Source organism: Orycteropus afer, unplaced genomic scaffold (genome assembly GCF_000298275.1).
Source record: "Orycteropus afer afer isolate SDZICR_OR568_19922 unplaced genomic scaffold, OryAfe1.0 scaffold00028, whole genome shotgun sequence".
Classification (NCBI taxonomy): domain Eukaryota; kingdom Metazoa; phylum Chordata; class Mammalia; order Tubulidentata; family Orycteropodidae; genus Orycteropus; species Orycteropus afer.
The window spans coordinates 4,113,788-4,133,631 of NW_006921615.1; the positions used below are offsets into that span (position 1 = coordinate 4,113,788).

Genomic DNA, 19,844 nt, shown 5'->3' on the forward strand with positions numbered 1-19,844 from the left:
TCCCCTTGAACAGATTGGTCACTCAGAACACAGTCATCCGATCCCATCATGGGAACAACCACACAGAACTGGGGTCCAGCCAAGTTGACACACAGCTCAAACTATCACATCTACCTATCTATCTATTTAATGTCCAATCTGTCTAGAGCAACACTTGGCAAAATGAAATAAAAATGAATTACTAGAAAAAGGTAACTTAAAAACTAGAGATATACAAAAAGCAAGCCCAGTTTTCTTTTCACACAAGCCCACAGTTTTCTTTTTATTAGAGTCAACAGACTTACAAAATACTCTGTAAAATTTCTGAAAAGTTTATCAAAACTTACTCTCAGTTTTCATAGTGAATCCCATCATGCACTATATCAGATAGTTCATGAACCAGCACTGTTCTGCGGACCACATTTAGAGCAGCATCACTCTGTGCACAGCAAAAAACAAACAAACAAACAAACAAAAAAAAACTCACTGTCATCGAGTCAATCCCAAGTCATAGCAACCCCTCCTTGGGTTTCCAAGGCAGTATATCTATGGAAGGAGCTCTGGTAGCATAGTGGCTAAAAGCACTTGACTGCTAACCAGAAGACTGGTGGTTCAAACCCACCAGACACTCCTCAGAAGGAAAGTTGGGCAATCCTACCTCCATAGTGATACTGCCTCGGAAACCCAAGGTGGGGTCGCTATGAGTCCTGGTCCACTGGACAGCACATAACAACAACATATCTATGGAAGTAGATTGCCTAATCTTCTCTCTAAGCAGTGGCTGGTAGATTTGAACCGCCCGCCTTCTGGTTATCAGTCAAATGCCTTAGGCACTATGCCACCAGAGCTGGAACTGCTTAACTGGCTCTCCAGGGAGAAATCTACTGATTTATGGCACCTGGAAATTTCTGTGGTATAAATACTCCCACCAAGGTTGATTTTAAGCTTACAACTTGATGTCACTGAACATGGCTGTAGTGAGCTGGTCATTACACTTTCAGCATATCACTCTTACCTCCAGTAGACTTTAAAATAAAAATCTTCTTTTTAATAAGTAACTTCCTGTTGAGGGCATGTTAAGCTCTGGTTCAGCTGGGCCACATCAGAACTTTGCCCTCAACAGAAACTAGAAAGTGAGCTGAGGCAACCCCTTCTCTCTCCACTGGTCTTCAGTTCCCTAAGAACAGACCATCTGACACAATTCAAAGCAAATCCTGCATTTCTTGGAAGAGCCATGTGTTCTAACTGGAAGAAGCCTGCCTTTTCTGAAGGCATATCAAGTCACACCGTGCTAATATCAAAAAGATATTGTTTGAGTACCATACAATTTATATCCAGAGGTTAACTCTTTTACTGTCATACCATGTTTTTTATTTACGGTTCCTTTTGAGCTAGATAAAAGGAGTCCTGTTGGTGCAGTGGTTAAGCACTCAGCCGCTCCGTGGGAGAAAAATGCAGCAGTTTGTTTCCATAAGATAAAGATTATACACAAAAAGAAACATTCTTTAACTGACGGTTACCAGAGGTGGGAAGGAAAAGGGAAGGTCAGTCACTAACTGAGAGGTGACATAATAACTATTAACTTGGGTGAAGGGAAAGGCAGCATACAATAAGGGGGAGGTTAGCACAAAATGATCAAGGCAAAGGAAGACACTGGGTGGAGTGCAGGAGTTAAAGACAACAAAAGTAAATTTTAAAAAAAGACTGCAGTCCTAGAAACTCTATGGGGCAGTTCTACTTTGTCCTATAGGGTTGCTATAAGTCAAAATCAACTTAACGGCAATGGGTTTAGGTTTGTTTTATTTTGGGTATGGCCTTGTTCTTTCAGATTTGAAAGAATTTCTGAAATTCTGTAACCAGGAACTGCTAAATCATTTCTCAACATGTTGTTGTTGTTGTTGTTATTTGCCGTCGAGTCGGCCCTGACTCATAGCGACCCCTCCTTGGGTTTCCGAGGCAGTATTACTACAGAAGTAGGATTGCCCCACCTTCCTTCCGAGGAGTGGCTAGTGGGTTTGAACCGCCAGCCTTCTGGTTAGCAGTCAAGTGCCATAGGCACTATGCTACCAGAGCTCCCATTTCTCAACATAGCTTTATGTTATGTGACCCATTAGCTTAGCCAGTTGTTGTTAGGTGCAATCAAGTTGCATTTTGATTCATAGTGATCCCCAGCCACTCCTCAGAAAGAAGGTTGGGCAATCTACTTCCGTAGTGATACCACGTCAGAAACTCAAGAGGGGGTCAGTATGAGTTGGATTCAACTCAAGGGCAGTGAGGTTTGTTGTTGTTGTTGTTGTTTTGAATCCCATTTGACAGAATAGAGTTGTCCCATAGGCCTTTTTGGCTATCATCTTTATGATAACAGATCACCAAGTCTTTGTCCCATAGAACAGCTGGGTGGGTTCAAACTGTCAACCTTTTGGTTAGCAGCCAAGTGCTTCACCATTGCACCACCAGAGCTCCTTAATTTAGGCAGTAATAACTAATAAAGGAGAAGAGCCAAGAAATGAGTTTCGTGGCCACCTGACAGATGTGCACTCTCAAACACAAAGGATAGCCTAGAGGGGAAGGAGAGTCAAGGTATTTTCCAGAAGACCTTCACCACTACAGATAAATAAATAGATAAAAATGCTGGAGCAGATCTTCCTAAGACTTATAACTAGTACTATTTTTCTATGCAAATCTAGACAATTTAATAGTCAGCTAGAAGCTAAAATGATAGGGATTTGTTTGTTCTCATTTGTTTTCTCTATAATTTCTCAACACAAATGTGAAAACCGGCCTCTGGTCTTCCTGCTCTCTCTACTATCATCTGAATGAAAATGATGTCATTGAAATCTGGTCCTCTGTTCTTGCAAATTGTTTTTCTAAATGGGTGAGAGCCCTGTCAGCCAACTTTTAGCTAGGGTTGTATATCAGGCTTCAGAGAAGGGGTGAGATCGTTTTATTTGAAATGAACAAATAAACATGGCAGGGCAAAAGAAAAGTAATAATCATGATTAAAATAGAACATCTTTTCTTTTTCAACTTCCACTTGAATAAAAGGAGCACTTGCCTTTCTGATCTCTTATTTTTTTCAAATTGTGGTAAAAATATACATACCAAAACATTCACCAGTGTAACAACTTCCACATTTACAACTCAGTGACATCGATTACATTTTTGTGTTGTGCCACCACTGTCACTATTCTTTTCCCAAATATTCCACCATTATTAACATAAACGCAATGCCCCTACCCAAGGAAAACTCTCCCTTTCCTTCTTCTTCTCACCCCTGGTAACAACGAATGATCTTTGGTTTCTATATATTTGCTTTACAGCTACTACTCACTTAATGGCTGTCTCATTGTCCAAGTGTTTTGTGCATTAGCAACGTGTATCTGGCAGTAATGAGTACTGAGGTACTAGGTGAGAGTAACATGGTTGTGATAGTTGAAGTTATGTGTCAACTTGACTGGAACATGATTCGTAATGGTTTTGCAATTATGTGATGATGTGGTCATCCTCTATTTTGTGATCTGATGTGATCATCCTCCATTTTCACAAAAAGCCAGTTTTTGCATAATGACCTGGTCTTTGCAACATAATCATGTCAATAAGTGATGAGTGAGTATATTTCTATAAGTGAACCATATAATATTTGTCCTTTTGCAACTGACTTATTATGCACAGCATAATGTTTTCAAGGTTCAATCATCTTGGGGCATGCACCAGGATTTCATTTCTCTTTATAGCTGAGTAATATTCCATTGTATGAATATAATTCATATTGCTTATCCATTCATCTGTTAACGGACATTTCTGTCGTTTCTACCCTTTGGCTATTATGAAGTGCTACAGTGAACATTGGTATACAGGTTTTTGTTTGCATTCCTACCTTCACCTCACCTGGGTATATATCTAGGATTAAGATTGTTGAGTCATATAGTAGTTCTATGTTCAACTTTCTGAAGAACCACAAAACTGTTTTCCACAGGGACTGCGCCATTTTACACTCCTACCACAACAGATAAGGTTTCTAGCTTCTCCACAACTTTGCCTATGAAATATGTCATTGTAGTTTTGCCTAAGGCATTTGACTACTAACCAGAATGCTGGCGGTTCAAACCCACTGGCCACTCCTTGGAAGGAAGACTGGGCAATCTAGTTCCATAGAGATACTACCTCAGAAACCCAAGGAGGGGTCACTATGAGTCAGATTCAACTCGGCAGCAGTAAGTTTGGTTTTTGGTTTAATGCCTAATAATGTTCAGCATTCTTTCATGTGCTTGTTGGCCATTTGTATAGTTTTAAACCAATATTCTTGAAAATGTTGCTCTTAAGAAAGTTAAGTGTTTCAGTTATGGTATGAAAGCTGTTCATTTTCTCTGTTTTGACCAGAGAAGATTTATTAACTTATGTTTCACCCTCCTTGGGCTTCACTCTACCACATACCTCTCAGCACCGGGAACTTATCGGTAGATTCTGAATCACTTATGCTGAATCCTGAGAATAGAATTTTAAAAACACCCTTAGGAGAGGGAGGAAAGAAGAAAGAATTTAAAGCTTAGACTACAAAGTTAGGAGAGTGATGCTGGAAAGAAAATTGAGTGCAAAACAATTGGAGAATGAAAGAAAGGTATTGTCAAAGTGTGTGTTGCAAGGAGTTCCCCTTCTTCAAGAAGCTATCTTAAAGGTGTGAAGTCCTTTTAAATTCCTATTTGATTATTGGATTGTGCTTATTTGAGAAAAACTCCAGCAGAACTGTGCTAAGATACACCCTGCAGAGATGCATCATGATAAGACTCCTCAGATATAACCTCATGGCAAATATCTCCTGTGCTCTGTTGGACTCCTTTACTCAAAGTGGGACAAGCTGACATTCACATTCTTTCCTCTTTGAGCATTGAGGCTGGGCCAGTCTGTTGGGGAAGCCATGTTGTTGTTGTTACGTGCCATCGAGTCAGACCTGACTCACAGCGACCCCCGCTTGGTTTCTGAAGTGGTATCACTACGGAAGTAGATCGCCCAACTTTCCTTCCAAGGAGTGGCTGGTGGGTTTGAACTGCTAGCCTGCTAGTTAACAGTCAAGTGCCTTAGGCACTATGCTACCAGAACTCCTATCCCCCAGTATTTTCTTTGTCCAACCTAGCCTAGAAGATTCCTAGCATTGCTGCCTATGTTCTGGAAGGCTCCTCTGATCACAGTACATAGGGTTATCCCTATCAATATCTAAGAGTAGCTGACAAGAGCTACCAGGTAGCTTCAAATTGCACTTGGCCTCTGGGAGTATATGGACCTCACTATCAAGGGGCTCAAGACCCCAATTCTAGTCATTACACTGGAGATAATGTGACACTCCCACGACTCTTATTTCACATTTACCACATGAGGGCTGCATTTTTTATTGCAGTCATGGCAAATGAAATGATACTATCTGGCTATATGTCCAGTTTTGATTATGCACACTGAAAGAGGAAGCCAGGGGTAGCTAACAACAAACCAAAAATATCCCGCTGCCATAGGATGGCCGAGCGGTCTAAAGTGCTGCATTCAGGTCGCAGTCTCCCCTGGAGGCATGGGTTCGAATCCCACTCCTGACAAGAGACCTTTTGGAGGCTCTGGTGTCATAGTGCCTAAGGCTTTTGACTGCTAACTAGAAGGCTGGTGGTTCAAACCCACCAGCCACTACTCAGAAGGAAGACTGGGCAATCTACTTCCATAAAGATACCTCTTCAGAACCCAAGGAGGGGTCACTATGAGTCAGATCTGTCTCAATGGCATTAAGTTTTGAGTTAGGGCCATAGAGTCAATTCCGACTCACAGGAACCCCCATTGGGTTTCCAAGGCAGTAAATCTTTACAGAAGTATATTGCCTCATCTTCCTTCCATGGAGCAGTTAGTGGGTTGGAACTGCCAACCTCTGGTTAATGGTCAGATGCCTTAGGCACTGCACCACCAGAGCTCTTTAGCTAACAGCAAGTAGTAAATACTCCAAAAGGCCACACATTTGATGTTCTCAAAACATGTTGGGATGTTCTCAAAATTTCTTTGGAATATGAGTGGGCTGAATGTTCTGAGAATCGATTTTGTACAAAGGAATGAGTTCACATTGTAAAGACTTGTCTTAGAAGTAAGAAAACAATCTAGTATCATTAGATTAGAACAGATAGATTCAATTCTAATTATTGCTCACTCTTCCTTCCCACCCCCTTTGGGTCTTCAAATAAATAACAGCATTATCCCAAGCACAGTTACCATCATTCAAACCTTTCTGGGAACCACAAGGTAGCTCCACAGTGGTTAAGGTGCATGCAATTCAATCAAGTGAGGTACAACATCAACACGGTACATGTTTACATTACTTAGTCAAGCAGAGGCTTGATAGTAGCCTTGTGGAAAGAAGCTGACACTGGGCTGCAGGAAAGTGGATCTGTCCTGACTCTGTCCCTCTGTGACTATCAACTAGTTATACAGCTTCTTTGTCCCCTTAGTTCAAAAATGAGCAGTTAGACTGCTTGTTGCTAAATTTTGTTCAAATGTTAAGATGGATGATTCATGCAATGAGCTTGTAGGGAAGATTCTCCTGGGATGAGCCACTGCCTGTTGCCCATCCCAGGTCATTGAGAAGTGATTTCGTTCATATTATTTATATTATGCCCCCTTTCTAAAATACATATAATATTGTAATTCTCAGGCAACCCTTGGGAAGTAGCCAAATATTACAGTCTTTCTTTCTTTTTTGGCTAAGGAAATCACCCAAATCGCAGGGTAGTGGTATGACAAGACAGCATAATGATATCCTTTTGTTTATTGCTCATTATAGCATGTTTCCTTTGACTGGCCTTAGGAGACATCTTAAATATTGAAATACCTGTTTAATTCGGTGAGGTAGACTGAGTGGCAGCTAGAATCAAAGGTAACAAATTGGGAATGAAGTGGCCACATCTAGCTGATTTGAGGTAACAACTGTGATGGGTGGAAAAATCATGGAGGATATAGATATGAGTGTGGGGTGGAGAGGAAGGAAGTGATGGAAACAAAACGGTTCAAAATGCTTTTTTAAGAAGACTAAACAAAAGTCATTAGAAAACTGGTTAAGAAATAATTTTTTACTGGTAAATGTTCTCACTTGGTAACTTAATTCCTTTTTGATCTTTGTTTTCCTAAATTATGTACCAGAAATGGAAAACAAATCTGTAAACTCTCTTCAAGCTGCTCAGTGTTATAATCAGACAGTTGGCTAGAGGGGCCCCCAGGCCACTTCAGATGGAACCTCAGTGAGGCCCATGACTTCATTGCACAGTCTGAAAGGAAGCCTCGGCTGGTAGCTGCAGGCCGTTGACTGGAATCACATTGCCTAGTATGAGAGCACTTCAGGGAGCGGTCAGGCCCTGCAGACTAACCACACAAAGATTAATTTACAAGCCAGAATGTAAATTTATTTTCCTGTTTCCTGTCAGTGGGTAGCCCTGCTCAGAAACAAACAAAAAATTCAAAAGTTTACATAAAATTTTGGCAAAGCCTATTGATGGTGGTAGCATGACTTGACTAACATGTAGTTGATCTCACTAAATTTTATATGTGAAAAACGTTGAAGTAGCAAATGCTGTGTTAATCTGTCTTTTTTTGACTGAAAAAGTTTATATAGTGAGTATCTACCCAGACAAAATAAAAGAGAAAGACAGAAAAAGACAGACAAACTAAAAGACAGAGAGATGGAAAGAGAGAAAGAAGATAAAAGGACCTGGGTTTTCATACACGTGTCCCACAAGCTATGGTAGTGAACTGCATTGTGTCCTCCACTCTGAGAACAAGCTCCCAAGCACCTCATACGTTAGGATCATAATACATATGTTCACAACCTCCTGGCTTCCCCTTCTTTTCTCATTGTTTCTTATCAACCATCAGAATCTTCTTTAATGAGAAGCATTATTTAACCTTAGCGGTATTTAATGTGTTTCAGAGAAGGTAAAGACTATCCTAGCTGTAGCCATGTTTATATGTCATTTCTCGGGGCACATTGTTGTCAGGAAAGATTTCTACAGATGGCTAGTATGTCTTTGTATGTTGATTAATATTGATTTCCCTTTCAGAAACCTCCATTTCAGAGGTTGATGCTTTCCAGCAAGTTTGTGGTGGGTCACCTCATCCCATTGTTCATTGCTGTCAATTCCTACTCATAGCCTCCCTATAGGACAGAGTAGAACTGCCCCACAGCATTTCTAAGGCTGTAAATCTTTACAGAAGCCGACTGCCACATTTTTCTCCCACAGAGCAGCTGGTGGGGTTGAACTTCTGATCTTTTGGTTAGCAACTGAGTGTTTTAACTACTGTGTTACTAGGTCTCCTTTTGGTCACCTCAGAAGAGGCCCAAATCTTCCCCCTTGCAGGGATCCCAATTAGTCTGTCAGTAGCTTTGTTTTAATGTTAAATGTCTTAGTGTTTTATGTGCCCCCATGTCCAACGAATGTCAATGACAGTATCAGAAATGACAGCCCACATCGAAATCACAGTGTCTTTGTTTTCACTGTCTTCCAGTGTCATCTTGCATTACAACATATAAGAAGACTCCACCTCCAGTCCCACCCAGAACTACCACGAAACCTTTCATTTCTATCACAGCCCAGAGTAGCACAGAGTCTGCCCAGGATGCCTACATGGATGGACAGGGCCAGCGAGGAGACATTATCAGCCAATCTGGACTCAGCAACTCCACAGAGAGCCTGGACAGTATGAAGGCTCTCACAGCCGCCATCGAAGCTGCAAATGCCCAGATCCATGGCCCTGCGAGTCAACATATGGGCAATAACACTGCCACCGTCACCACCACAACCACCATAGCCACTGTCACTACAGAGGACAGAAAGAAGGATCACTTTAAGAAAAATAGATGCCTGTCCATTGGGATACAGGTAACAAAGTTTCCCTTCTTTTTCATTTTTCCAACCAAAGCTCTCACATATCTATTGGTTAGTCAATCTCTTAATGCAGAAGCATAGAAACCAGAAGTTTCCCAGTATGTGTTCAATCGATCAGATTGTGGAGAAATTTTAAACTTCCTATGGTAAAATGCTGGGAGCTCTGGTGGCGTAGTGCCTAAGGCATTTGACTGCTAACCACAAGGCTGGGGGTTCAAACCCACCAGCCACTCCTTGGAAAAAAGACTGGCCAATCTACTTCTGTAGAGATGCTGCCTCAGAAACCCAAGAAGGGGTTGCTATGAGTTGGATCTGACTCGACTGCAGTGAGTTTGGTTTGGTTTATGGTAAAATGCTAATGAACTTGATAAGGTAGAATGCTGGTGAACCTGGGTAAAAATGTGTGCCAGCACATATGTGATTCCTTCTCCAATGTCTCCTCTTGGAGTTGTACCTGATTTTATTACCAGTTTTCATTTGACTCCATTGGGGAATGGGGCAATTCTGCTTTTGTTTCTTGGCTAGGTATCTCTTGATCTTGAAATTCTTATGAGAGGACGTGGCCAGGATGGAAGGTAGCACCACCACCGTGGCAGAGAAAGGGAGAGAGCAAAGCTTCCCTGCCTGTCCTTAAACTCACTCACTCAACCCACTGCCGTTGAGTCAGTTCCCTGACTCATCACAACCCCTCCTTGGGTTTCCCACGCGGTATCTCTTCGGAAGTAGATTGTCCAGTCTTCCTTACAAGGACTGGCTGGTGGGTTTGAACCACTAACCTTCTGGTTAGTAGTCAAATGCCTTAGGCACTACACCACCAGAGCTCGAAGACCTCAAAACTAGGATGTGTAATACTTACTATTTTTAAGAGTACTTGCTATCTTGACATTTTGGGTGCTAAAGCTATGTATAGGACCAGAATTTCAAGTAATTGCCTCTGGATTCCATAGAATGTTAAATGTGCTAAAAATTAGAAAGATATTTTTTCTGTAGATTTTATGAACAGCCATTATTTTTGTTCTCTAAATTGAATGTGTGACTCAAACTATAGGATAATTAAACAAAGAAAGACACAATCAAACATACCAGAAAAAGAAAAAGGAAAAATCTTCCTGCTGTTGAGTTGATTCTGACTCAAGGCAACCCATGAGTTACAGAGTACAACTGTGCACCATAGGCTTTTCATGGTTGTGGCCGTGATCTCTTGGAAGTAAATCTCCACACCCTTCTGCCAAGATGCTTCTGGGTGGGCTCGAACTGCCATCTTTGGTTAATAGTTGAACACTTAACTATGGGTACCACCCAGGGACTCCTAATCAAACATAAAATGTCCTCAATTCCTAACATACATTTTGATCTTTAAAAAGGGAGTGGAAATCCAAGAATAACCTGGGTCACCAGGTTGTGTTACAGTATGTTCAACACTACTGCATTACAATAAGACAACAAAAATATGTATCATTTCTCATACATGTGGGAGTAAGGGAACGCAAGACCAAATTGACTAATAGTGTGGAACATAATAACTCACATCACAGCATCACCAGAAAAGAATGTGCATCAGTTTCAGTGCAATTGTTGGCTTTTTAATCATGCATTTCATAAAAATGGTGGACAATTCAGTAGGCTTCTCAGTTCAGGTCACAGTTTTCTACTTCTCCAAGATAAGATCAAACTGATCCCGCCTTGTTATTACATCTGTTCAGCTTGGCTTACCCTGCTAGAAGTTTCCTTCTTACAATGGAGAAGTCATTCTTTTTCTCCACTTTTTTTGTGCCATATCCTTCAGAAAGTGTCCTTTGAATAATAACTGTCCAATTTAGTATCCAATAAATTTATCCACACTGAAACACCTATAAGGCACATCTAAAAGCCAGGCATAGGTTACATTCTCTCAATAGTGAGGTATTTTTAGAGTCAGTTCTGCACAGTTCTTCTTCTTTTTTTTTTTCCCCTCTCCCTTCTCTCTCTTCCAATCCTGGTAACCAACAAAGAAAGTTTCATTCCATCTATAAACCTTTCCTTGACTTTTTACAATAACGAACTAATGCTATATTTGTCCTTCTGTGATTGACTTACTTCACTCAGCATAATGCCCTCCAAGTTCATCCATATTATCCGGTGTTTTGCATATTCTACATTACTCTTTAGTGATGCATAGTATTCCATTGTCTGCAGTCTATTTTTAAAGGACAATTTAACTTTCTCTAATACCAATGTGTCCAATGCTTTTTACAACCTACAGGTTACCATAACACAAGTTATCAAGCTTCCTAAAAGGACTTGAAGCACTGGTGCTTGTGAGTACATGACCCAGTGTGAAGCAAGAGCCCAAAGCCGCCCCCAGTTGGAAGTCTCCCTAGGTTTCACCTGGAAGCTAATTCCCTTGCTACCACTCAAGGAATTTTGAGGAGTGGGAAAGACCAGAGGTCAGTTCTCTGTGTCATCCTCAATAATTGCTCAATTTCTCTGGGTCTCAGTGTCCTCATCTATTCCTTATAGGATTATTTTGAGGACTGAGTCAAAAAAAATCTAGCTTCCTATCTGGCTCACAGTTGGTATGCAGTAATGTTAGATTTCTTCTACTTCTTTAATGTTCAGTTTTTGTTTTCCTTTATTATACATTATTTTCCAGTAGCTAATACATCATGGTTCAATATTCAGAAGTTATAGAAAGATGTACAGAGACAAGCCTCCCACTCATTCATACTTAATAGCCCATCAGTTTTCCTCCCAAGAGGAAATCAATATAACTGTTTTTATGAAGGAATACAGAGATGTTTAAGCAAATAGATAGCTTATATATTCCGTTTTTGAAAAATACAGAGGTTAGCATATACTTCACTATTCTGCATCTTGTTTTTCTCACATATCAGTATATTTTGGGGATAATAGTTTATTAGTCTTACAGTTCATTTTATTTCAAACCTTCTATATATTTGTATAGGAACTCCAGTGGCACACAGATTAAGCATTTGGCTGCTAACCAAAAGGTTAGCAATTCAAACTCATCAGCCACTCTGTGGGAGAAAGATGAAGCAATCTGCTTCTATAAAGATTTACAGCCTTAGAAACCCTATGGGCCAGTTCTATTCTGTCCTATATGGTCAATATGAGTCAGAATTCACTCAATAGCAGTGGGTTTGGCTTTTGTTTTATATATTTTTATCCTAATCACTTCTCAGGCTCTACCAGTTGGTCTTACTCACCAAATAATTCTTACTTAGAATAAATCATTAATATACATGTTATCCAATTTTATTATTATTATTATTATTATTATTATCACCTAGCAAAGTAGAACTATTCTGAAATCCAAATAAAATAATGAGGAGAAAACTTTTACTTCAGAAATTACCCCCCTTCTTAAATATTTGAATATCATAATGAGCAACAAAGCTCCTCTTACTCCTCTTCTGATCGTTGTTCACTGCTACATACGTTGTATAAGGGTGCTGAGTGCTTTTAGGAGCCCTACTGGCACAATGGCCAAGCACTTGGTTGTTCATCTGGAAGGTTGGTGGTTTAAACCCACCCAGAGGCTTCAAGACTGAAATGCTCCTGTAAAGAATACACCCCAGAAAACCCTATGGGGCAGTTCTACTCTGTCAGATGGGGTCAATATGAATTGGAATCTACTGGACTGCACCCAAAAACAACTACCAAGTGCTTTTAAGTGTTCAGCTACTAACCTAACTGTTGGCAGTTCAAATCCATCCAGAGGTACCTTGGACACGAGCCTGGAGATTTACTTTTGGAAGATAAGAGCCATGAAAACAGTTCTCCTCTGACACACCTATTATGGCCATGAGTCAGAATTGACTGGAGGACAACTGTTTTTTTGTTTTGGTTTGTTTTTTAACTGAGTACTGTATATGATTCTTTTATTTAACCCCTACAGCAACCCTATGGCATAGGCGTTATTATCTCTGTATAGATGAGAATAGAGAGAAGTTGAATAACAGTCCAAGATTGTATTTAGGTGTCTAACATGACATTATATCTCTTGCTTTATTGGGATAATAAGTAAATAAAAACTTAAGATATAAAATGTTAATCTAATTTCATTTACAGTCTGTTCTCTCATTTAAATTAATTTCTAATTCCAACAATATATGATACTGGGATTTTGGACTTCAATCATCCTTTATCTCTTTAGGGCCAGAGTTTCTAAGTCTTCCCCAACACTTTTAAAGTAATCCACACCTAACAGTCAATATCACAACCTTTGCTTTGCAACCTGTGTAAATGTAATTCAATTATTTAATATCTCTGTGCCTTAGTTTTCTCACCTGGAAAATGAGAATAATAGAGTACCTACTTCATGTTGTTGTGTTGTTGTTAAGTGCCGTCGAGTCGTTTCCGACTCATAGCGACCCCATGCATAGCAGAACGAAACACTGCCCGATCCCGCGCCAGCCCCACAATCCCTTCTATACTTAAGCCCATCATTGCAGCCACCATGTCAATCCATCTCATTGAAGGCCTCCCTCTCTTTCGTTGACCCTCCACCCTACCAAGCATGACATCCTTCTCCAGGGAATGGTCCCTTCTGACAACATGACCAAAATAGGTGAGACGAAGTCTGGCCATTCTTGCTTCCAAGGAGCATTCTGGCTGCCCTTCCTCCAGGACAGATCTGTTAGTTCTTTTAGCAGTCCATGGTACTTTCAGCATTCTTCGCCAGCACCACAACTCAAAAGCATCAACTCTTCTTCGGTCTTCCTTATTCATTGTCCAGCTCTCACATGCATATGAGGCGATTGGAAATATCATGGCTTGTGTCAGGCACACCTTAGTCCTCAAGGAGATATCCTTGCTCCTCAGCACTTGATACAGTTCCTTCACAGTTGACTTTCCCAATGCTACCCGTCGTCTAATGTCCTGACTGCTGCTCCCATTGGCATCGATTGTAGAACCAAGCAACGTGAATTCTTTGACAACCTCAATCTTCTCTCCATTTATTGTGATGCTGCTCATTGGTCCAGTTGTGAGGATTTTTGTTTTCTTTATATTGAGACGTAATCCATACTGCAGACTGTATTTTTCAACCTTCATCAGTAGGTGCCTTAAGTCATCCTCACTTTCAGCAAGCAAAGTTGTATCATCTGCATATCTCAGGTTGTTAATGATTCTTCCTCCAATCCTGATACCACGTTTTTCTTCATATAGTCCAGCTTCTCGGATTATTTGCTCAGCATATAGATTGAACCTACTTCATAGGGTACTTAATAGTTTGTAGTAAGAATTGATTGATATAATGAAAGGCACTAAGCACAATGTCTGGCAAAATAAGGGCTCAACAAATATTGAAGGTAGTTTTTATTATTAATATTATCTTCCTTTAAATTCACAATTACCAAATACACTGAAATTTCATCACCTGACATAGAGTTCCTCAATTTTTTTTTTTTAGAATAGAGATTTAATTACCCTGCAATTTCTTTAAAAATTTTGAAAGCCACTTTATAAATTTGAGTCAATTACCCAAGATCCTATATAAGAGAAAAGACATTTGTCAATATTTGGATATAAATAAGGGCCTAAAAAGGAGCTCTGGTGGTATAGTGGTTAAGGCATTTTGCTGCTAACCAAAAAGTTGGTGGTTTGAAGCCACCAGCCACTCTACAGAAGAAGATAAGGCGGCCTGCTTCTGTGAAAGGAGCTCTGGTAGCGTAGTGCCTAAGGCATTTGACTGCTAACCAGAAGGCTGGGGGTTCAAACCCACCAGTCACTCCTGGGAAGGGAGGTTGGGCAATCTACTTCTGTAGTGATAGTGATACCTCCACGGAAACCCAAGGAGGGGTCTCTATGAGTCAGATATGACTGTACGGCAGTGGTTTCTGTAAAGATTTCCAGCTTTGGAAACCCAATGGGGGGGTCATTCGTTATGAGTTGGAATCAATTCAATGGCAGTGGGTTGGGTTTTTTTTTTTTCTTTTTAAAGTCACAGAGATAGATTTAAATGCAGTGACCAAAGCTTAGAAGATGATAACACTTTGATGCAAACACGTTTGGATAGGTGGGGTGAGGAAGGAACACAGAGTACAACCCCTGGAGATGCCCTACCCCCCTTCCCATTCTTATGATGCCTCCTTCCTTTTCCTATCCTTTTCTCTGTGCATTGAGGATCATAGTTCTTAAGGGAAATATCTATCAAGAATGTTTTAAGCAAGGTTTCATTGGGTAACTTTGGTACTACTTCGCAGTGTAAGGCTGCAACATCTTACTTTACTTACTAGTGATACCAAGTGGCTTATATCCTAACTATTTTTAATTTACATGAATGTAGGTTTGTCCTTGACTGCTAACTTGGCAGATCAAACCCACCAGGAATACTGTGGAAGATAAGGCCTGGTGATCTGCTTCTGTTAATATTACAGTGAAGACAACCCTATGGAACAGGTCTAATCTCTAAGACACCATATCACCATATGTTGAAATTGACTTGACAGTAATTAACAACAAACCATACTGGATTGGTTAGAATCCATTCAGGAAAACAGAATGCATATTAGTTTTTCAAACAGCAGCAGTTTAATACACAAAAATAGCTATGCAGACATTGGAAGGCTGAGAGAGCAATAAGAGGATGATGCAGTAAGCAGTTACCACCCTCAGAACTTCTTGTTGTTGTTGTTATGTGCCATCGAGTCAGCCAGAAAGAACTAGGGGAACAAAAAAGGAAAAAGTAGAGTTAACAGAACCCAGGAGCTCTAAAGTAGTCCCGAAGTGGCACAAATAGTTAAAAACTCAGCTGCTAACCAAAAAGTTGGAGGTTTGAGGCCAACCACAGGTGCCAAAGAAGAAAGGCCTGGCTATCTACTTCCAAAAAATCAGCCATTAAAAATCCAGTTCTACTCTGATACACATGGGGCTGCCATGAATCGGGGTCAACTCAACAGCAACTGGTTAGGAGCTCTAAAGAAAGGCTCATAGACATGTTTCTGGACCCCTGGAGGGTGCTCAGACCTCCAAGGTGGGCTTGGTCCACTAGTGCTGGTTTTGCCGAGGAGTGTAGTGCAGCTAGCATGTGCCTGTGGAAAGAGATGGAGGCTAAAGCTCTAGCTGCCCTCTGAAGGTCACCAACACAAGGTGGAAACAAAAGGGAAGTCCCTTCTCTCCTCCTTCTTTCCTTTGTTAGAACAGACCTGGAAGCCAGCCAGCAAGGGAACCTGGGAAATGTAGTTTGCAGAGTCCTGGCTGCAGCGGCACGAAACTGCCAGTTACAGATAACAGGCTTGGAGCTGCTGGACAATAACCAAATCACCACAAGGCCCAAGCTATGGCTGTCCAGTCAATTCTGACTCATAGAGACCATATAGGACAGAGTAGAACTGCCTCATGGGATTTACAAGGCTATGAGTTAGAATCAACTCGATGGCTGTGGGTGGTTTTGTTTTTTAATCTTTAGGAAAGCAGAATGCCACATCTTTCTCCTGTGGAGCAGCTGGTGGGTTCAAACTTCTGATCTTTTGGTTAGCAGCCAAGCACTTAACCATTATGCCACCAGGGTTCCTTTAGAACAAGGCACTTTCTCCAACACAGAAATAAATATGTTTTAAAATGTGCATTGAGAAAACACTTCTCATTTGATTTCTTGACTGCTGGTTCTATGGGCATCAATTGTGGATCCAAGTAAAATGAAATCTTTGACAACTTCAGTCTATTATCTGTTTATCATGATGTTGCTTATTGGTCCAGTTATGAGGATTTTCCTTTTTATATTGAAGTATAATCCATACTGAAGGATGTGTAGTCTTTGATCTTCACAAGTAGGTGTGTCAAGTCCTCTGAACTTTCAGCAAGCAAGGTTGTGTCATCTGCATATCACAGGTTGTTAATGAGCCTTCCTCCAATCCAGATGTCAGTTTCTTCTTCATACAGTCCAGTTTCTCAGATTATTTTCTCAGTATCCGATTGAATAAGTATGGTGAAAGGACACAACCCTGACATACATCTTTTCTGATTTTAAACCTTGGTCTGTTCAACTACTGCCTCTTGGTCAATGTACAATTTCCTCATGAGCACAATTACTTGTTCTAGAATTCCCATTCTTCGCAGTATTATCCATAATTTGATAGGATCCACACAGTCAAATGCCTTTGCATTGTCAATAAAACACAGGGAAACATCTTTCTGATATTCTCTGCTTTCAGCCAAGATCCATCTGACATCAGCAATGACATACCTCGTTCCACATCCTCTTCTAAATTTGGCTTGAATTTCTGGCAGTTCTCTGCAAGCATTTTAAAATTATTTTCAGCAAAATTTTACTTGCATGTGATATTAATGATATTGTTAGACAATTTCCACATTCTTTGGATCACCTTTCATTAGAATAGGCACAAATGGATCTCTTCCAGTCAGCTGGCCAGTAGCTATCTTCTAGATTTCCTGTCATAGATGAGCGTGCATTTCCAGCATTGTATCCATTTGTTGAAACATCTTAGTTGGTATTCCAACATTTTCTGAAACCTTTTTTTTTGCCAGTTACTTCAGTGCAGCGTAGACTTCTTTCTTCAATACGGTTGGTTATTGATCATACGCTACCTCCTCGAATAGTTGAATGTCAACCAATTCTTTTTGGTACAGTGACTGTGTATTCCTTCCAACTTCTCTTGATGCTTCCTGCATCTTTCAATATTTTGCCCACAGAATTCTTCAGTATTGCAACATGAAGCTTGCATTTTTTCTTCAGTTCTTTCAACTTGGGAAATGCCAAGCATGTTCTTCCCTTTTGCTTTTGTAACTTCAGGACTTTGCACATTTCATTGTAATACTTTGTTTTCTTGAGCCGCTCTTTGAAATCTTCCATTCAGCTTTTTTACTTCATTATTTCTTGCATTTACTTTACCTACTCTACGTTCCACATTTAAGTTTTAGAGTCTCTTCTGATATCTTTTCTTTCTTCCCTGTCTTTTTAATGACCTTTTCCTTTCTTCATGTATGTTGTCTTTAGTATCATCCCACAATTTGTCTGGCATTTCATCACTGGCATTCAATGCCTCAAATCTATTCTTGAGATGATCTCAAAATTTAAGTGGGATATACGAAAGGTGGTAGTTTGGCTCTTGTGAACTTGTTTTAATTTTCTTCAGCTTCTAGTTGAACTTGCATATGAGCAATTGATGGTGTGTTGTGCAGTCGGCCCCTGGCCTTGTAACTGATGATATTGAGCTTCTCCATCATCTCTTTCCATAAATGTAATCAATTTTATTCCATCTGATGAGGTCCATGTGTATAATCAGTGTTTACATTGTTGAAAAATGTGTTTACAATGAATAAGTCATCTGTCTTGCAAAATTCTCTTGTGTGATCTCCGGTGTCATTTCTGTCACCCAGGCCATATTTTCTAGCTGCTATTCTTTTCCTTTGTTTCCAGCTTTCACATTCCAATCACTAGTAATTATCAGTGAATTTTGATTGCATGTTTGATCAATTCCATCTGTAGACATTGGTAAAATTCTTCAGTTTCTTCATCTTTGTCTTTAGTGTTTGGTGCATAAATGTGGATACAAGTCATAATTGGTCTTCTTTGTATATATGGATATTGTCCTACCACTGACAGCATTTACTTCAGGATAGATGTTGAAATGTTCTTTTTGACAATGAATGTGACACCATTCTCTTCCATTTATCATTCCTTAAAATTTGAGTTGGGCTTAATCTTTTCCATATGAGTTTCTATACATATGTAGTATTCAGAAATCATGGAGTGATATTCAAAGCCAAGTACTTAGTACAAAGGGGTAAAAATTAAAACAATCTATACTTTATCTTAATAAAGTTAATACTTACATCTCCCTAAGTAAAATTGCCCTAATACAAACAAGTCTAACTATATTAAGTGAATTTTTTTTCTCTTTTCGTATAGGGTCACTGTAAGTTGGAATGGCAGTGGGGTTGGTTTTGGTTTTCATATTTTGAAACCTGCATATTCAAAACATACCCCAGTAACATGTTTCTGTGTAGTGTTCCCTTCTCATACAGCGATCCCTTCTTGTGTATTGCTCCTTTCTCATGCAATGCTCCCTTCTCATGCAGTGCTCATAGGTAAGTGTATACTCACAAATCTGTAGAAGCATAGACATTTATCAGGCACTTTGTCAGTGGTGAAATTGAATTTCACCAAGATCAGCAAAATTGAAGAGCATGCTCGTAAAATAATGATGGGTCTCATCAAATACAAAATTCTTGAACAAAAAAGCTTGAAATCACAAAGCATTTTCAAGAATATCACAGATGTTTCTGATGACATGTAACTTATTTTTTAAGCAAGGTGACTGAAATGGAGCATCTCCATTTATTTGATTGTTTCTTCAGGTTGATGATGCTGAAGAACCTGACAAAACAGGGGAGAATAAAGTGCCCAGTAAGTTCCAGTCCATAGGAGTGCAAGTGGAAGAAGAGAAGTGGTGAGTCCACCCACATTTGTCCTCTTTAGTTGTGTTTGGCAAGTATAGGTCAAGTATTTTTCCCAATGGTAAATGTACAAGTTTCAAAGATATTTTCCACTCATTAACTCTTAAAGCATATAGAGGGTAAGCTTGACTCAATATTATCCAATTCCCTCCTACATGTTAGTGATGGAGACCTATGCTTTAGCTAAGCCCTTGCTATACTTAAGCGCTGGAGCTAAGTTTTAGCTAGAATATGACAGTAGGCACATTGCATACACAAGCATGACGTGACAGTCTTGAATTGCCAGATTCTTCCTCTTCAAAAAATTTCATTTTAGACTGTAGACTTTTTATGGGAAGAAGACTTAACCTATTTTAATTTCTAGCACTTAATGGTATCTAGGGAGCTCTGGTAGCATAGTGCCTAAGGCACTTGACTGCTGACCAGAAGGCTGGTAGTTCACACCCACCAGCCACTCCTCAGAAGGAAGGTTGGGCAATCTACTTCCATAGTGACTGCCTTGGAAACCCAAGGAGGGGTTGCTATGAGTCGCATCCCACTCCA

At 40.0% G+C, this 19,844-nt stretch overlaps 1 protein-coding gene across 1 annotated transcript in view; it reads left to right on the top strand.

Annotated features, from left to right (window-relative positions):
• The window catches only part of DLGAP1 (DLG associated protein 1), a 526,653-nt gene that overhangs the window by 444,668 nt on the left and 62,141 nt on the right, over positions 1–19,844 (top strand). The window contains exons 6-7 of the mRNA XM_007935401.1: positions 8,500–8,873; positions 19,203–19,294. Of these exons, the coding sequence (XP_007933592.1) occupies positions 8,500–8,873; positions 19,203–19,294 (466 nt within the window). The remainder of the gene's footprint in view (positions 1–8,499; positions 8,874–19,202; positions 19,295–19,844) is intronic.